Source organism: Podarcis cretensis (genome assembly GCF_951804945.1).
Source record: "Podarcis cretensis genome assembly, chromosome: 16".
In the NCBI taxonomy this organism is placed as follows: Eukaryota; Metazoa; Chordata; class Lepidosauria; order Squamata; family Lacertidae; genus Podarcis; species Podarcis cretensis.
Window position 1 is genome coordinate 39,618,415 of NC_137186.1, and position 15,107 is coordinate 39,633,521.

At 46.2% G+C, this 15,107-nt stretch overlaps 1 protein-coding gene and 1 long non-coding RNA gene across 6 annotated transcripts in view; one reads left to right on the forward strand and one right to left on the reverse strand.

The window, feature by feature from the left end:
- LOC307205073 overlaps positions 1-15,107 on the reverse strand; it is a 448,154-nt gene that overhangs the window by 270,262 nt on the left and 162,785 nt on the right. The gene's annotated exons all lie outside the window — the stretch shown is intronic.
- The window catches only part of KDM2B (lysine demethylase 2B), an 89,753-nt gene that overhangs the window by 53,361 nt on the left and 21,285 nt on the right, over positions 1-15,107 (forward strand). For all 5 annotated transcript variants that reach the window (XM_079956430.1, XM_079956429.1, XM_079956432.1 and 2 more), the window contains 3 exons: positions 3,138-3,264; positions 4,997-5,448; positions 9,830-9,916. In XM_079956430.1, the coding sequence (XP_079812556.1) occupies positions 3,138-3,264; positions 4,997-5,448; positions 9,830-9,916 (666 nt within the window). The remainder of the gene's footprint in view (positions 1-3,137; positions 3,265-4,996; positions 5,449-9,829; positions 9,917-15,107) is intronic.

Below are 15,107 nucleotides of genomic sequence, written 5' to 3' on the forward strand. Positions count from 1 at the left end.
GAATACCAATATTCCAGCATGCTGCAGAGCAGAAAGAGAGAGGGGGGAAGCATGGTTATTCCATCCCTGCTTCTCAAAGCTGCCTTCTGCAAACTGTCACTTAGCAGCAGCAGTTCCACCAAGCTCCCTGCACTGTTTCCATTCCAACTGGTTTAAAAATTACATTAGTGCTGGAGCTTGTTCATTTCCTCCTCCATCCACATTCCCTTTTCCTTTTATGTCATCTATTGTAGATGTTTTTTTGTTGATCTGTAACACTGCTCTGGAAGTGTGGTTTTTTTTTTTTTTGCTAAAGGTTGGGATAAAACACATTATAAATAAATGAGCCCAATGCACTGTGCATATATCTCTAGGATATTCTGGCTAAGTCTTCACCTGCCACCTTTAGAAAAGTCACCGATGAAAAGGGGGGGAAGTGAAAAAAGGAGTAAGAGCAGTTAGAAATAAGTGGTGCAGAAAGAGTAGTGAGTCCAGTAATATTCTTACAGGGCAGCACTGGGAAAACTATCCACATCAGGATCTTTTCAACTAACCTTTACTCATCGTAGACCCCAGAAATGAATAATCATCCCTAAGGTTTGATCCTGCTCTGGAGGGTAGGACTTGAACAAATGGCTTCAAGATACAAGAAAGGAGATCCCGGCTAAACATGAGGGAAAGCTTTCCGACAGTAAGAGGTGTTAGAGAGTGGAACCGTCTCCTTTGGGAGGTTGTGGGCTCTCCTTGGAGGTTTTTAAGCAGAGGTTGGATGGTTATCTGTCATGGATGTTTTAGCTGAGATTCCTTCAGTTTCATGGAGTTGGACCAGGTGACCTTGGGATCTCTTCCAATTATAGGATTCTATCATTCTAAGCCAACGTTTTGCATCTGGCCATAGGTGATGGGCCAAGGTGTCTCTAGGAAGAGAAGAAAAGATACTGTGAGGGGAAATTTGCAGACTGCTTTATGTATACTACACCCTTTTTCTCTTTGAGGAAATCAAGGTGGTGGTATGTATTGTGTTCCCATCTTGCCTTTCATGAAAGGCAGAATTGCTGTATCACACGCTTCCCTGGGAAGTGTGGTCATTACTGTGTCTGTGCAAAAACAGCAACCACAAAGTGCCTCGCTATGACTAGCAAAGTGACTGGAATTTATTGTCTACCAGTGGAATGGGCTGTGATGTCCATTTAATTCTATGGAAGAAAGTTGAAAGCAGTTGCAGCCTAGTTGCCCCTGACTTCCTGTGAAGAGTGCCTCCTACAGGAGAGGAAGGTGCACTACACCAGCAACCAAGAGTGAATAAAGCAAACTGGCAATTTATGCATATATATTTACAAATTGCTGATTGGGAATTGATGCCAAAATAGAGTGACCAGTTCAAGGCCAAGCAGTGAGTTTGCTTGAACTGTGTGTTCCCCCAGAGCCAAGTCTAATGCTCTGTCCACTGGATGACACCAGCTCTTGAATGTGTAAGCTGTTACATCGACTGTGTATCTCACTTCTCAATAATCTGAAGTGCCTGCTTTATGACACGCACCTTCGCTGCTCCTTACAACAACCTTGTGAGGCGAGTCACCATGAGACTTCTCATTTTACCAGTGGGAAAGCAGAGACTGAGAAGTGATAACATGCCATGTGTAGGACCAGGATTTGAGCCCACAACCCCACTAGCGCCGAGTTCATTTGTAGAAACCTTTAACACATGTTAACCACCGCATCTGGCGACAATAGCGACTGAGGAAGCAGCAATATGGTTTCTTCATGATAGTAATAGAATTAGTAATATATTTTTATAAATTCTAATCTCAATGCTTGAGGTTTGCTTGCGCTTTTTCTAAGAAGAACCGAAGCCCCTGCACTCCCCCCCTTTATTATTGTTGTTAAATGTCTTCGCTTCTAGGGCTGCTTAGTCTGCTGCAGAGTACAATGCTGGGGAGAGCCCAGCCACTCAACATTGTGATTTGCTCTGAGGCCTATATTTACATCCATGGGTGGGGGGTGGGGTGGAATAAGCATTTGCAGATGGTAGGCAGTTTTGTGTCATGGGCCCTCGGTCTTTTAAGTAGATACCAGTCCCCCTGATATTTAGGAACACAGAGGGTGGGGCGCTGCCAAAGCTTCACTCTTCCCCAGAATCTGAGGTCCTTTCCTTTTTTTCCTCTGAAATGAGTCACCTCTGCCCAGCACCCTTCTCTGCTGTGTGAGTGAGTGTGAGAGAGGGAAAATGAATGATGTCACAACATGAGCGGTACTATGCGGTACAGAAGGAAAAAAACTCAGCACCCCAAGGGATCCACTTTTGACGGCATCCCTGCATTTGATATAACGGGAGTCTTCCTGGGTCAGATCAAAGGGGCATCTTGTTTCCCACAATGGCTAGCCAAATGCCTCCGGAAAAGCCCACACATAAATACAGTCATCCCCACTTACTTGCCCCCAGTGCCTGACACTGAAGCTGGATGTTCTGCCTCGCTGCCGTGGCTGATAATAATTAATAGACTTCTCCATGCTCTTCCATGAAATTTCCTAGTTGTCTTTCAAAGCCAGTGGACGCCACCACAACCTGTTGGGGCAAATTCCGTCTATTAATGATGTGTTGTGTGAAGAGGCGCCTTCCAACATGTACTTCAGTTCTCATTCTGTTGGCAGTGTGTGCATGTGGCTGTGCAAAAATGGGAGGTAACTCCTGGGTCATCTAGCAACATACACATTCTCAACTTGAATCCTCTGGAGACTAATATGTGTACCACCATTTCTATGCTTAGAAATGGGAAGAGTAATATATCAAATTAAAGTTATATATTTGTGTGTGTGTGTGTGTGTGTGTGTGTGTGTGTGTGTGTTTTGGGGGTGGGAAAGTATCCATGGTGAGGATTCCACCCTCCCCTTTCATCCCCCTTCCTCTCACCCCTCTCCCCTCCCAGGAAGGTGTAAAATTAGTGAACCACAAAATGAAGCTCTAGCTCCCGGAAGGCAGGCCAGGCTGCTCATTGTGTATGCAGAAGGCATCCATCTCTCTCAGCTCCCGCCCTCTCTTCCTCTCCTCCCGCTCCTGCAAAGGCAGCTTGTGCTCTCGATAAGATGATAACAGGCTTGAGGAGCAGCAAACTTCCCTGTCTCCCAGACTGACCGATGTTTTCCCTTTTTGCTTTCAGGTGCAAGCCAAGTTCCGTTACCCTTTCTACTATGAGATGTGTTGGTATGTTCTGGAGAGATACGTGTTTTGCGTGACCCAGCGCTCCCACCTCAGCAAAGAGTATCTGAAAGAATCAATGTTAATTGGTGAGTGAATTCTTTTGCAGTTAATAATCAGAGTGAACGGGCAGGGAGATGGAACGGCACCCTTCCTTTTTGCTTCTGTGCACAAACAGGTCGAAAATCATAATGGTGAAGAACTGTGGAGATTGAACTGAATTATTCTATCATTTCCTAAAGGAGCAAGTGTGCGGCTTGAACCTCAGGCATTTTAACCAGCATACCAAGTTCCCCCAGGAAATGATATTTCTCAAGGTCTTCTGCGAGCAAGCGAAAAAAACACATTCAGATATGCATACTTTTGTGTTTCTGCAGGTTTTGAATCCTCCCAAAGAAATGAGGGTTAACTGGGTGCCTTTGACACATGGGAGCAGGAGGGTTAGGGTGGCATCCCAGGGCACACACCTAAATTCTGCACAAAGGAAGCACATTTTCCAGCACTTGGAACAAATTATGTAGCTAGTTCAACTTTGCATGCTTAATTTGCATAACATATAGCCAGTTTATACACTTTGCAGAATTACGTGGTAGATCTTTTCATAGACGGGATCAAATGAGGCTGCAGTTCTGGGTGGGTGAGCGGTGGTAGTCTGTGGGAGAAAGCTCAATGCCCTCCTTGGCCATGTAGGGTGGGCTTGCAATTAGCTGTGGAGCTTGCAATTAGCTGTGGAGCATAGGCAGCTGTCTTACGCCCAATTTGTCCACCTAGCCCAGAGTTGTCCCATGTCGACTGGTAACACCTCTCCAGTAATAAAAGCAGATATATCTACCATTAAAGGTAAAGGGACCCCTGACCATTAGGTCCAGTTGTGGCCGACTCTGGGGTTGCGGCCGAGGGAGCTGGCGTTTGTCCACAGACAGCTTTCCGCGTCATGTGGCCAGCATGACTAAGCCGCTTCTGGCGAACCAGAGCAGCACACAGAAATGCCATTTACCTTCCCGCCGGAGCGGTACCTATTTATCTACTTGCACTTTACCGGCTACTAATCCTTTTAAACTGGAGATGGCATAGATTGAAGCATCTTCTTCAGACAGTGCTGGTATTTCACCACTGAGCTATGGTCCCTGGCAGAGGCAAGTATAGACCAGGTCTGCAAGGTTCATTCACCATTTGCAGAGAACAGTTATCCGTGCTCAGATGAGATGTAAATGGATGAGGTCATTTCATTCCTGTTTTCTACTGCTTCCTGCTCTTCAGGAACTGTGGGCCCACTGCCACCTAGTGACATCCTCCAGGATGGCAGGTCTCTTCCTTCAGTCAGCAATCATATGTGGAAGCCAAGTGGTGTAGTGTGACCATCAACCTTGCATGCACCATCACTGGTGTGTGTGAAAGGCTGTCTTAAGTGTTCTCCAGATTAAAACCAAAACCCCGCCAAGTGCACAGAAACATAGCCTAGCCTAGTCAAGAGCCAGTGTGGCATAATAGTTATAGAGTGTTGGTCTAGGACCTGGGAGAGCAGGATTTGAATCCCCACTTAGCCATGAAGCTCACTGGGTGACCTTGGGCCAGTCACCATCTCTTAGCCTAAGCTACCTCACAGGTTGTTGTGGGGATGAAATGGAAGGAGGAGAACCATGTTCACCCCTTGAGATCCTTGGAAGATAAAAGATGGTATATAAATGTAATAAATAAATAACCATACTAGTGATGGTCTAGGGACTGTCCTTGGCTATCGCCTTTGAGCTGCCAAGGCCAGCATTCTGTGCAACTGAGTCCTACCTTCAGGGTGTTAATAATTCTTCTCATCTGTCTCAGATACAACAAGGAAACGCAGCTTAGATAGCTTCTCATCGGATTCCTGGGTAGACATGGATGACGAATCGTGTGATGTCCACACCCGGGAAGAGAAGGACGACTGTCTGGAAAAAATCCCCAAGGCCTTGGCGGACGGATCGTCTTCTCCCAACAGTATACATTCAGAAGGGAAGGAGGTTTCAGGGAGGAAGCAAAAATCTACAGCCACCCGCTTCCTCAAAAGGACTTTGTCCAATGAGTCAGAAGAAAGTGTAAAATCTACACCGGCAGACTATCCCAAAACTCCCACAGGCTCCCCAGCTACAGAGGTCTCAGCAAAATGGACTCACCTGACAGAGTTTGAACTGAAGGGTTTGAAAGCCCTTGTTGAAAAACTTGAATCCCTTCCGGAGAATAAGAAATGCATACCTGAAGGCATCGAGGATCCGCAGTCTCTGCTGGAGGATATGAAGGTGTGTAGATGTTTTGCTTCTAAAAATGGTAAGCTCTGTGATGTCAGGAGCCTGTAGTTGGGAATCCATCTCGAGAATGGGCCCTGATTTCTGTGCACTTCACATACCTTACATAGAAAACCCACAGGGAAGAAGAATGTGTTTGGTGTAGTCATGTGGTGATTGGGATTATCTCCTCTGCTCAGCTTTGTAAATAGTGAATAGCTTGTCTCTCAGAACAAGAAAGGAAGGGCTATTTCAGAACCCAGTGAGGGCCGATCCTACTGATCTTCACATCCAGAAACAACAATTCCCTGTATGTAGCCTTAGCTTCAACAGTTTTCTGCTGCTCTTCTTTCTAGTCCATCTCTCTGTGATGGACAGAAGCCACCTGGGAAAGAGTGAAGCGGAGTGGAACATCTTCTGTTAATGTTCTCACAGAAAAAGTACTTCATTTGTAGGGGTTCAGAAGCTGCCACTATTTTGGCTTCTTCAACAGCTCTTGCACACAAAACCAGGAGTAAAGCACATTAAAAGAAGCTGAATGACAAAAAGAAGGGAAGTCTCTGGGTATGTGCCCTGAGGGCAGGGGGTGGGGAGACACACAGAACACTATGGAATTCCTTTCCACTTTAGTGGAATCCTCAAAGCCTCTGGCTGTGGGTGGGAGACCTGCTTTGGACGCGACTTGGTTCTTTTTTCAGGTACACAGCCCAGCAAATACTATATGTATCTAAGAGTTTAGCTTTTCGAGGTCTCATCTTCATGAGTTGAAGTTATGGGTACTGGGAGAGCTCTTAACTGCATATCTCAGCCTTGAAAATTAGTCTGCAAAAGTTAAGAACCCACAGAACTGGCTTGTTGCCTGTCTGCTTCTGCATTGCCAAGTGACATCACAGTGACGACTGGGGAGCCACATTTATGCAGCCTTGGGTTCATGGCAGAAGAAAGGTGGGATATAAATTTAAGAAAAATAGGAAGGGGGGTGAAGAGAGAGGGAATTGACCCTTCTTCAATTTGCCAAATACTTCTCTTGCTTGGTTAGTATCCTGAAGGTAATTCTTACTCCTCATAGGCAGTGCTATTTTTCTAGAAAAATAGGTGCCAGAACTCACATGAACTCACATGAACGCCTCCCTTGTTCTCTTAGAATGGCAATGGCACCCATTGAGAGGCGCCGAAAGTGAGTTCCAGCGAGTTCTCTCTAAAAATAGCCCTGCTCATAGGTGATCAGACAAGATAAAATGAGTTACGTCAGGGGAACAAAGAATAAATGTGGGCAGCAGTAGTCATTGGGTTTCATTTACATATTGGGTAAGGATATGCGAGAGGCTTTGTTAGGTTTTGGGAGAGGTCATTCCAGAAACTTCAAAGAAGTGAGTTTTGAGATGAGGTGGTGGACTCAGCCAGCATCAGGTGGTGGGGGCTGTCATTAGGGATCCTGGGAATTGTAGTCCAGCCCCACCTGGAGGGCCCTAGCTTCCCATCCTTGGCCCTAGGAGTGTCTGGAACATGATCCAGGTGAGAGGGGCCTGGGCAATGTTGCTTAGTTTTGAACTGTTGGAAACTGTACCACTGCAGATCTCACAAGGTGGGTCAGGGTTGGTTCTTCAAATGCTCCCACCCATCAGAATATCCCTGCACATATGAGCTTTAAGCACTGGAGGTAGGTATCCTTCTCTCACCTCAGTTAGCTAAATAACTAATCTGGATCTGTATATTGCTATCACTATGCGTGTCATTTTACAGAGCACCAAAAAGAAGACAGGTCCCTGCCACAAGGACTTTACAGAAAATGTGGGTTTTGATGAGGGATTTGCAAGGGTAGGATAGAGAAAAAGAGGCACCAGGATGGAGTTTTATTAACCTTTCCTGCAGACTATCAGTAACGGCAGTGTTTGAGACAGGATGGTGTGAATTGCAACACAACCCCTAGCTTGATTCTATGTTGGGCACAAGGAACTGCGTCCTTTAGATGTGTTAACTGTTTGTGTACGTGGAGATTTTAAACGGCAAAGCAGGCACCATGCGCCATGTGTGGTGCAGTTCTCTTATGGAACTGTGTCACATCCCCCCACCCCGGGTATAATAGGAAAACACTTAATGAGGCACTACTACCAGTTGCTCTTAAAACACTTTTAACTTTGATTTAGAAACTCATGATACGTGTAGGAAACAGGTTTTGTTTTTTTGTTGCTCAGGAAAACGAACAGCTTCCTGTCAAAGGGATTTTCTCACTTGATTAGTGATTAGGGGCAGGTGGACACTGCATGAAGCTGATTCAGCTGTAATAATTTTCAGGGTGGCGCTGTGGGCTAAACCACAGAGCCTAGGACTTGCCGATCAGAAAGTTGGCGGTTTGAATCCCCGCGACGGGGTGAGCTCCCATTGTTCGGTCCCTGCTCCTGCCAACCTAGCAGTTCGAAAGCACGTCAAAGTGCAAGTAGATAAATAGGTACCGCTCCGGCGGGAAGGTAAATGGTGTTTCTGTGCGCTGCTCTGGTTTGCCAGAAGCGGCTGAGTCATGCTGGCCACATGACCTGGAAGCTGTACGCAGGCTCCCTTGGCCAATAAAGCGAGATGAGCGCCGCAGTCCCAGAGTTGGCCACGACTGGACCTAATGGTCAGGGGTCCCTTTACCTTTACTAGCTGTGTGTTAGTCTGTTGCAGTAGAAATGACAATGGGTCTTGTGGCGCCTTAAAAGACTGACCAATTTATTAAGGCGTAAGCTATCATAGATGACTAGAGTCCACTCTTGCTTCTGACAGATTGTTGTCCGCTAAAGCTAATGCCTTAACAAATTTGTTAATCTTTGTTGAGTAAGTTCTATTTGCCTTGATGTCAGGCACTTATGCTGAATGCTAGAAAACGTGGGTTGTGTCTGTGAAAACGAGCTCTGCTGCATGAAAAAGTGTCTCTCATCTGTTTAATTGCCCATGTCCTATTTTCCCCAGACAATATCAATGTTGGTTGCTGCAGTGTAAAGAAGATTGAAGGATGTGGGGTTGGAATTCTCACAATGTGCTTTTTGTGTTCATATCAAGAACCCTTTCCCTGTCTCCGTTCTTTTCTGATCTCCTATCAGCACAATCCTCTACATGTCTGCTGATCATCATTAATAGTGCTTACTGCTAGGAAAATGAACATTATTTATAAAGATATATTTGAAAAAATAAATTCGAGAGGGGTGGCTGTATATTAATCTCTTGCCGCAAAACCAATGAAGACTTATGGCACAGCACCTTAGAGACTGAGCACACTTTCATAAACCATAGTCTCCGTCAACAAGAAATTTACAAGTAAAAATCCTGTTATAGTCAGGTTTATTATAAAGAAATTTAAAGAAATCTCAAGTTGATTTAATCACAGGACCGGAAGTTGATTACTTGGTTGGTCAGTGAGAATCTGCACATGTATTATGTGCAGATAATAGGTACCTACAGGACCGCCTCTCCTGGTATGCCCCATGGTGGACCTTAAGGTCCATATATAGCAACAGCCTAGTGATCCCGGGCCCTAAGGAAGTCAGATTAGCCTCAACCAGAGCCAGGGCCTTTTCAACACTGGCTCCGGCCTGGTGGAATGCCCTGAGACCAGGGCCCTGCGGGATCTGATTTCTTTCCGCAGGCCTGTAAGACAGAGTTGTTCCACCTGGCCTTTGGCTTAGAATCAGTTTGATTCCCTCCCCCTCTTTCTTTTTCCTTTCTCCTCTTGTGAAGAGGCTGCATCCTAATGTTTTAATGTTGTATCTTAATATTTTAAATTGTTTTTTATTCAACTTGTTTTTATTATTGGTTGTTAGCTGCCCTGAGCCTGGTTTTGGCTGGGGAGGGTGGGGTATAAATAAATTATTATTATTATTATTATTATTATTATTATTATTATTATTATTATCATCATTATTATTACTATTACTATTACTATTACTATTACTATTACATTTGAGAAAAATACCAGTTTTAAAGCAACCTTCCCCAGCTTGGTGCCTGCCAGAAGTTTCGGAGTGTTAGTTTGGTCTAATGGGAGTTGTAGCCCAAAACATCTGGAAGTTTGGGGGGAAGACTGTTCTAAAGGAAAAGGCATACTTTGTTAAAAGTAAGGAGCCATACAATTGCTCCGGTTAAAAATGACTGTTTCAGCAATTTAACCCCCCTCTGCTTCTTAGATTGTAATAAGGCATTCGTTGTATCATTCCTGAAAGCTTCCTGAGTGATCTCCACCTCACATCCACAAAATGAGAATTGCGAGGTGACACTTCCACATCTTTATTTCCAAGCTGCAAAGCAGAAAATAACATTTAACCCTTTCACTACATTTTTCTGATTTTCTTCCCTTTGGCAAGTCATTGTGTGCCAGGTTTTGCTCACATCCCTTAATTAGCCTCTTTTCTTTTTGAAACAGAACATCCTGAAGGAACATGCAGACGATGACCAAAATCTTGCCATTTCTGGGGTCCCAGTGGTTTCGTGGCCTAAGAAAAACGCAAAGGTAGGGTGTTTGGAGTAGAACTTGTCTCAAAATAGCCATTTCCATGCCTTTTTCTCTCCCCAAACCTTGACACTTCTTGGTAGGAGCCTGGCCAGTAAGTAGTTACTCACCTGGGTAAACACTCCAGCCTTGTAGTTGGGCAGCGCTGCTGGTTTTTATCTGGCATCACTTTCCAGGCTGCAGCATTTATTGGTAGTTGAAGAACACACAAGGTAGCATCGTATCCAGATCACCATTCTATAGCAAAAGGGCATGAGGCGACTGTGTCTATTAAGGAGCACTTTCCCAAGGGGTTAGGACAGAGCTTTTCAACCTTTTAAAGTCCATGGCTCCCTTGACCTACTACTCCTGCGGCACCCCTGTGGGGCTCAGGAACTCAGTTATGTCACCCCTTGCCTGCAGAGCTGGCAGCCTCCCACCCTTTTTCAAACACCCTCCTTGTGGAGTGTTCCCTCCGCCTCCTCTCCCCTCCTCTCCCATTAGGAGTCCGGGCATCCACTGCTGCCATCTTTGGTATCTGAGCTGCATCGCACCCCCACCCCCACCCCAAAGAGAGGTGCCGCCTCAAACTGCCCCACAGGGGCCTCGGAAACACCCCCTGGCCAGCCCCAGAGGCACCATTTGCCTGGGGAACTTGTAGCCATGGCTGCTGCAACAAACAGCCACACAAGCGTTTGGGAGGCAGAGACGTGAGAGGGCATCAGAGGAGGGAGGGAAGGAAAGAGGGACAGAGGCCAGTGTTGCCCGCGGCACCCCTGACCATCCTTCAAGGAACCAGAGGGTGCCATGTTGCAGCAAAAACAACAAAGTACCTTATGGTGCCTCTACAAATCTCACTTGACACAAGCTTTTGTGGAGTGGAAACTGGTTCATCCAATGTCTGAAGTGTAATGCTCAGTTGGCTGGTACTGGGAAAAATGTAGACGTTAAATGGCAATCAAACTTAAAAAGTACAATCTCTGACAATTCAGTTAGAATTAAAATGTATGCAAGGTAAGAATCCACAGCAGCAGTAATAGGTGATAACCCAGTCATTTTAGCATTGCTGAGTTAAATGGGACAGAAAACCCTTTTCTCTCTTCAGACCTACATTTAGTCAAGGTCAGGAATGCTCAGATTATATTATCATAAATCCCTGCTGTTGTGAAGGATCACAAATGTAACTTAGTGGGTGAAGGTTCAGGCATTCTGATACTGAGTTGATGCTGGGTGAAGTGTCAGGGAGCAGGGATGTGAGAGTCATTTGACAATATCAGCAATGAATACTTAAAGGGGTTCCTGGTTATTAGAAGTTAGTTTGTGTTCCTTCTAAATTTGTTCCAATATTATGTTAGTGGCCCGCTGATGAGAGAACATGGGCCCCACATTTTTTAGGGGGTGCTTATTTAATAAGCTTATTAAAAGCTTATTAAATCAACTGATTTTGAGAGGATTTTGCTTTTAAAACAATGTCATTGAACTTTGGTCCAATGACATTGAACCAAGCTTTGATTTAGGTGCATATAGGCCAACTTTTTACATAGTTCATCAGTTCAGCTGACTGGATCACATCCACACCATACATTCAAACACTTGGCTTTCCCCAAAGAATCTGCTCACAGAGCTACAGTTCTAAGCACCCTTAAGAAACTGCAGTTCCCAAGACTCTTACAGGAAGTCATGTGATCCTGTTGGTTTGTACAACACAAACAGATCATTTAAAAATTAAGTGCAACTGACAGAATAATTTTGGGCCAAGGGAGATGCTGAGGAACCATAATTTTCAAATTGGAAAGTGGGAAGGGTACAGCTTAAGGGTTTTGTAGGCTACTCTCAAGGAGAATCATGCCAAAGAAATTTATGTTGGGGTGCCTCGTCTGGTTTTCCCATAACCGTTTCTACCCACTCGCTGATCACACTCCATGTGTAAGCTGCCACAAAGAATTGCTTCTCAGAGAAGAGCTAGCCATTCCTTCTGCCATGGATTGTAAAAACTGGAGGAAGTTGTTGGGGGGGGCAGGTGTTGTTGAGGATATTAGTAAATCTGTTCAAGAGGCAGGATACACCTTGCTCATTAAAGAGAGGGGCTTGCTCCCACTTCTTCCTCTCTCATAAGAGAATTGGTGCCGACCAAAAGGTTTAAGCAGAGGAGACTCTGCATGATCATGGCTGCCTGCTTGCTTAATTTCAGGAAAATAAGGCCAGCTTAAGTGGAAAGTGCATGCAGAGCACAGCAGTTAAGTGTGAGAAGTTTGCGCCGGAAAAATGTTAGGCCAACTCTCACCTCAGTCACACAAACATACTTGAGTGGCTTCTGATCAGTTACTGTTTTCTTAGCCTAAATATGCTGCAATACAGGGCTAACGGTGGCCTACCTTACAAATCAGTTGCAGGGGTTATGAAACTTAAAATATTTAAGTGCTGTGAATGTAGATTGTAGGGCCCTCAGGGCAGAGACTGGCCCTTTTATCTCCTTCCTTATAGGTTTTTAAGCTGAGGTTGGATGGCCATCTGTCCTGTATGATGTTGAGATCCCTGCATTGGAGCGGGTTGAGCTAGATAACTCTTGGGGTACCTTCAAAATTTACAGTGATTCCATGATTCTGCTGGTTGACTGAAAAGTAAGCCTGGCTAAGCTTGATGGGGGTTACTCTGAAGTAAGTGTATTGTTGGTTTTTGTTTTTAAGCACAGATAAAGCTAATATGGATGCGGGTGGCGCTGTGGGTTAAACCACAGAGCCTAGAACTTGCTGATCAGAAGGTCGGTGGTTCGAATCCCCGCGACAGGGTGAGCTCCCGTTGCTTGGTCCCTGCTCCTGCCAACCTAGCAGTTCGAAAGCACAAAGTGCAAGTAGATAGATAGGTACCGCTCCAGCGGGAAGGTAAACGGCGTTTCCGTGCACTGCTCTGGTTCGCCAGAAGCGGCTTAGTCATGCTGGCCACATGACCCAGAAGCTGTACGCCGGCTCCCTCTGCCAATAAAGCGAGATGAGCGCCACAACCCCAGAGTCGGCCACGACTGGACCTAATGGCCAGGGGTCCCTTTACCTTTACAGCTAATACTCTGAAGTAATTCCTTTCTGACCTTAGTGTGCTGCACCCACTTACATAGCAGAAGTCTTACCAACTTATTATTAGATTTCCCCCCCTCAAAAGACCCATGTGCCCAGGAAAAGTTTTTTTAAAAAGATTTATTTTCATCAAATGAAATACTGCTACTTCCAATTGTTCTGGAAACCAAGTAGAGGTGAAACATTCTTTAAAAACCCAGGAAAGATAAGGAGGAAGCGTGGGGTGGAGGAACAGTGCAGCTTCATGAGGGTTTTTTTTTGGGGGGGGGGGTCCACCTAAAATGAAGTCCCTATTGACCCCAAGATAAGATGCGAGGCTCCCCCTCTCCCTGGCAGCCAATGGCGAGGCTCCCCCCCGGCCTTCTCGGCTTGCCATTGGCCCGGCCTGCGGGGGCCCGCCCCTTCCTGGTTCGGCCTCATGCATATGCATGAGTTCCCTCCCTCCCTCCCTCCCTCCCTCCGTGTGGCGAGCGAGAGGCGAGCCGAGTGGCGGCGGCTCCCCCCCCCCCGCCATGCCCGCCCCCCGCCCCTCCTGCCTGGGCCCGCCATGAGAGGAGGATGGCCATGTCGGTGAGCCCCGACGAGGACGACTACGACTCGGAGCGGGAGCCCGAGCACGACCAGGTCGGCGGCGGGGGCGGGGGCGGCCTCTCAAGGCAAAGTTTGAAGGGGGGGGAAGGGGCTTTCCAAGAAGGCCGAGTGTCCCTCTGTGGAAGATGCAGGGGGGCGGGGGAGGGCGTCGTCGGGGGGGGGGGAGAATGTAGTCCCAGAGAAGCCCTGCCTGCACTCCCCCGCCCCTTGCCAGGAAGGAAGCCTCCAAACGGGGAGGGGGCGGGGGGCGGGGAGCATCCCTCCTTGTGTCAGCATAAAGCAAACGGGGGGGGGCGGGGGGGGAGAGAGGCTTTTGTGCTCCAAGAAAGGGCTCCTCGGGAACTTCATCATCTTGCCCCCCTTGTTGAAAGAAAGGAGAGGAAGTCAGAAAGAGGTGTATTTAACCCCAGGCACCCATTGTTGGTGTAGCTTTGAAATTGACATTTTATGCAGCCTTTTGCTAATCCAAAGGTTTGCAGATTGAGGTGGGGGGGGGGGGAGGACGTAGACCCCAGGTGCTGTTTTATATGGATGAGCTGCGCCTATGGGGAGGGTGAATGGATCTGAGCTGCTCCATATAATAGGGCTTCCATTCAGCTCTGGGACTAATCCTGTCCCAGGTGCTGGCTTTGCTCCACTCTCTCCAGTTTACCAAACAGCAGCTCGTGACGCTTAAAAGTTAACAAATGTTTTTGTGGCATGAAGTTTTGCAGGCTACAAGCCTACTGCTTCTGAGTCCATCATATTAAGGGTGTGAGCCCAGGAACAAGCCACATTGAACATAGTTGGGTTTGCTTATGATTAAACATGCATGGGCTGAGCACAGTGTACCTTGCTGCCTTATTCACATTTATGCATAAGCAAGTTGCACTGATTTCAGCAAACTTTACTCTCTGGCAAGGATTGCTGCCCATTTACTTGCACAGCCTGATCTTATGCATGGTCTGTACTTCTCTGCACACTTTCTGAGGAACAAGGCACTCTGAACACAGTGGAGTTTGCTTCCAAATAAACCTGCTGCAACATGTACTCAGGCCCAGAAATTATCACATCACTATAAACGTCTTTTAAATTGTCACAGGACCTGCTGTTGCGTATTGAAGACTAATGGCGTATGGCCTTGAACAATTTTGAATTGCTCTGCATTTATGTAATTTACCACACCTATTAACAACAGTTCTCAGTGTGGCTTACCACACATATCGATATAAGACCAGTGCTAAAATAAAAAAGAGCAACAAAGTAAAATAGCAATAGAAATAATATATTTAGTCGCTTCAACAAAAAGCCACCAAATGCCCTGGCAATTAACAAGGTTTCTGCTTTGCAACTAAACACCATTAAGGTGGGTGTCGGACAACTGAGTGTTGAGAAGGGAGTTTCAGGGATGAGAAGCTGCCACCTGCAGACCCTGTCACTGGTAACCACAAAGTTCTAGGTCTCAAGTGAATAATGTACGCAGTCAGGTAGCCAGGGTTTATGTGCTGATTGACAGCTGGAATTGGAAGTGAGTGTTACTGTTGTGTAATTTTTAGCAACATAGAAGATCA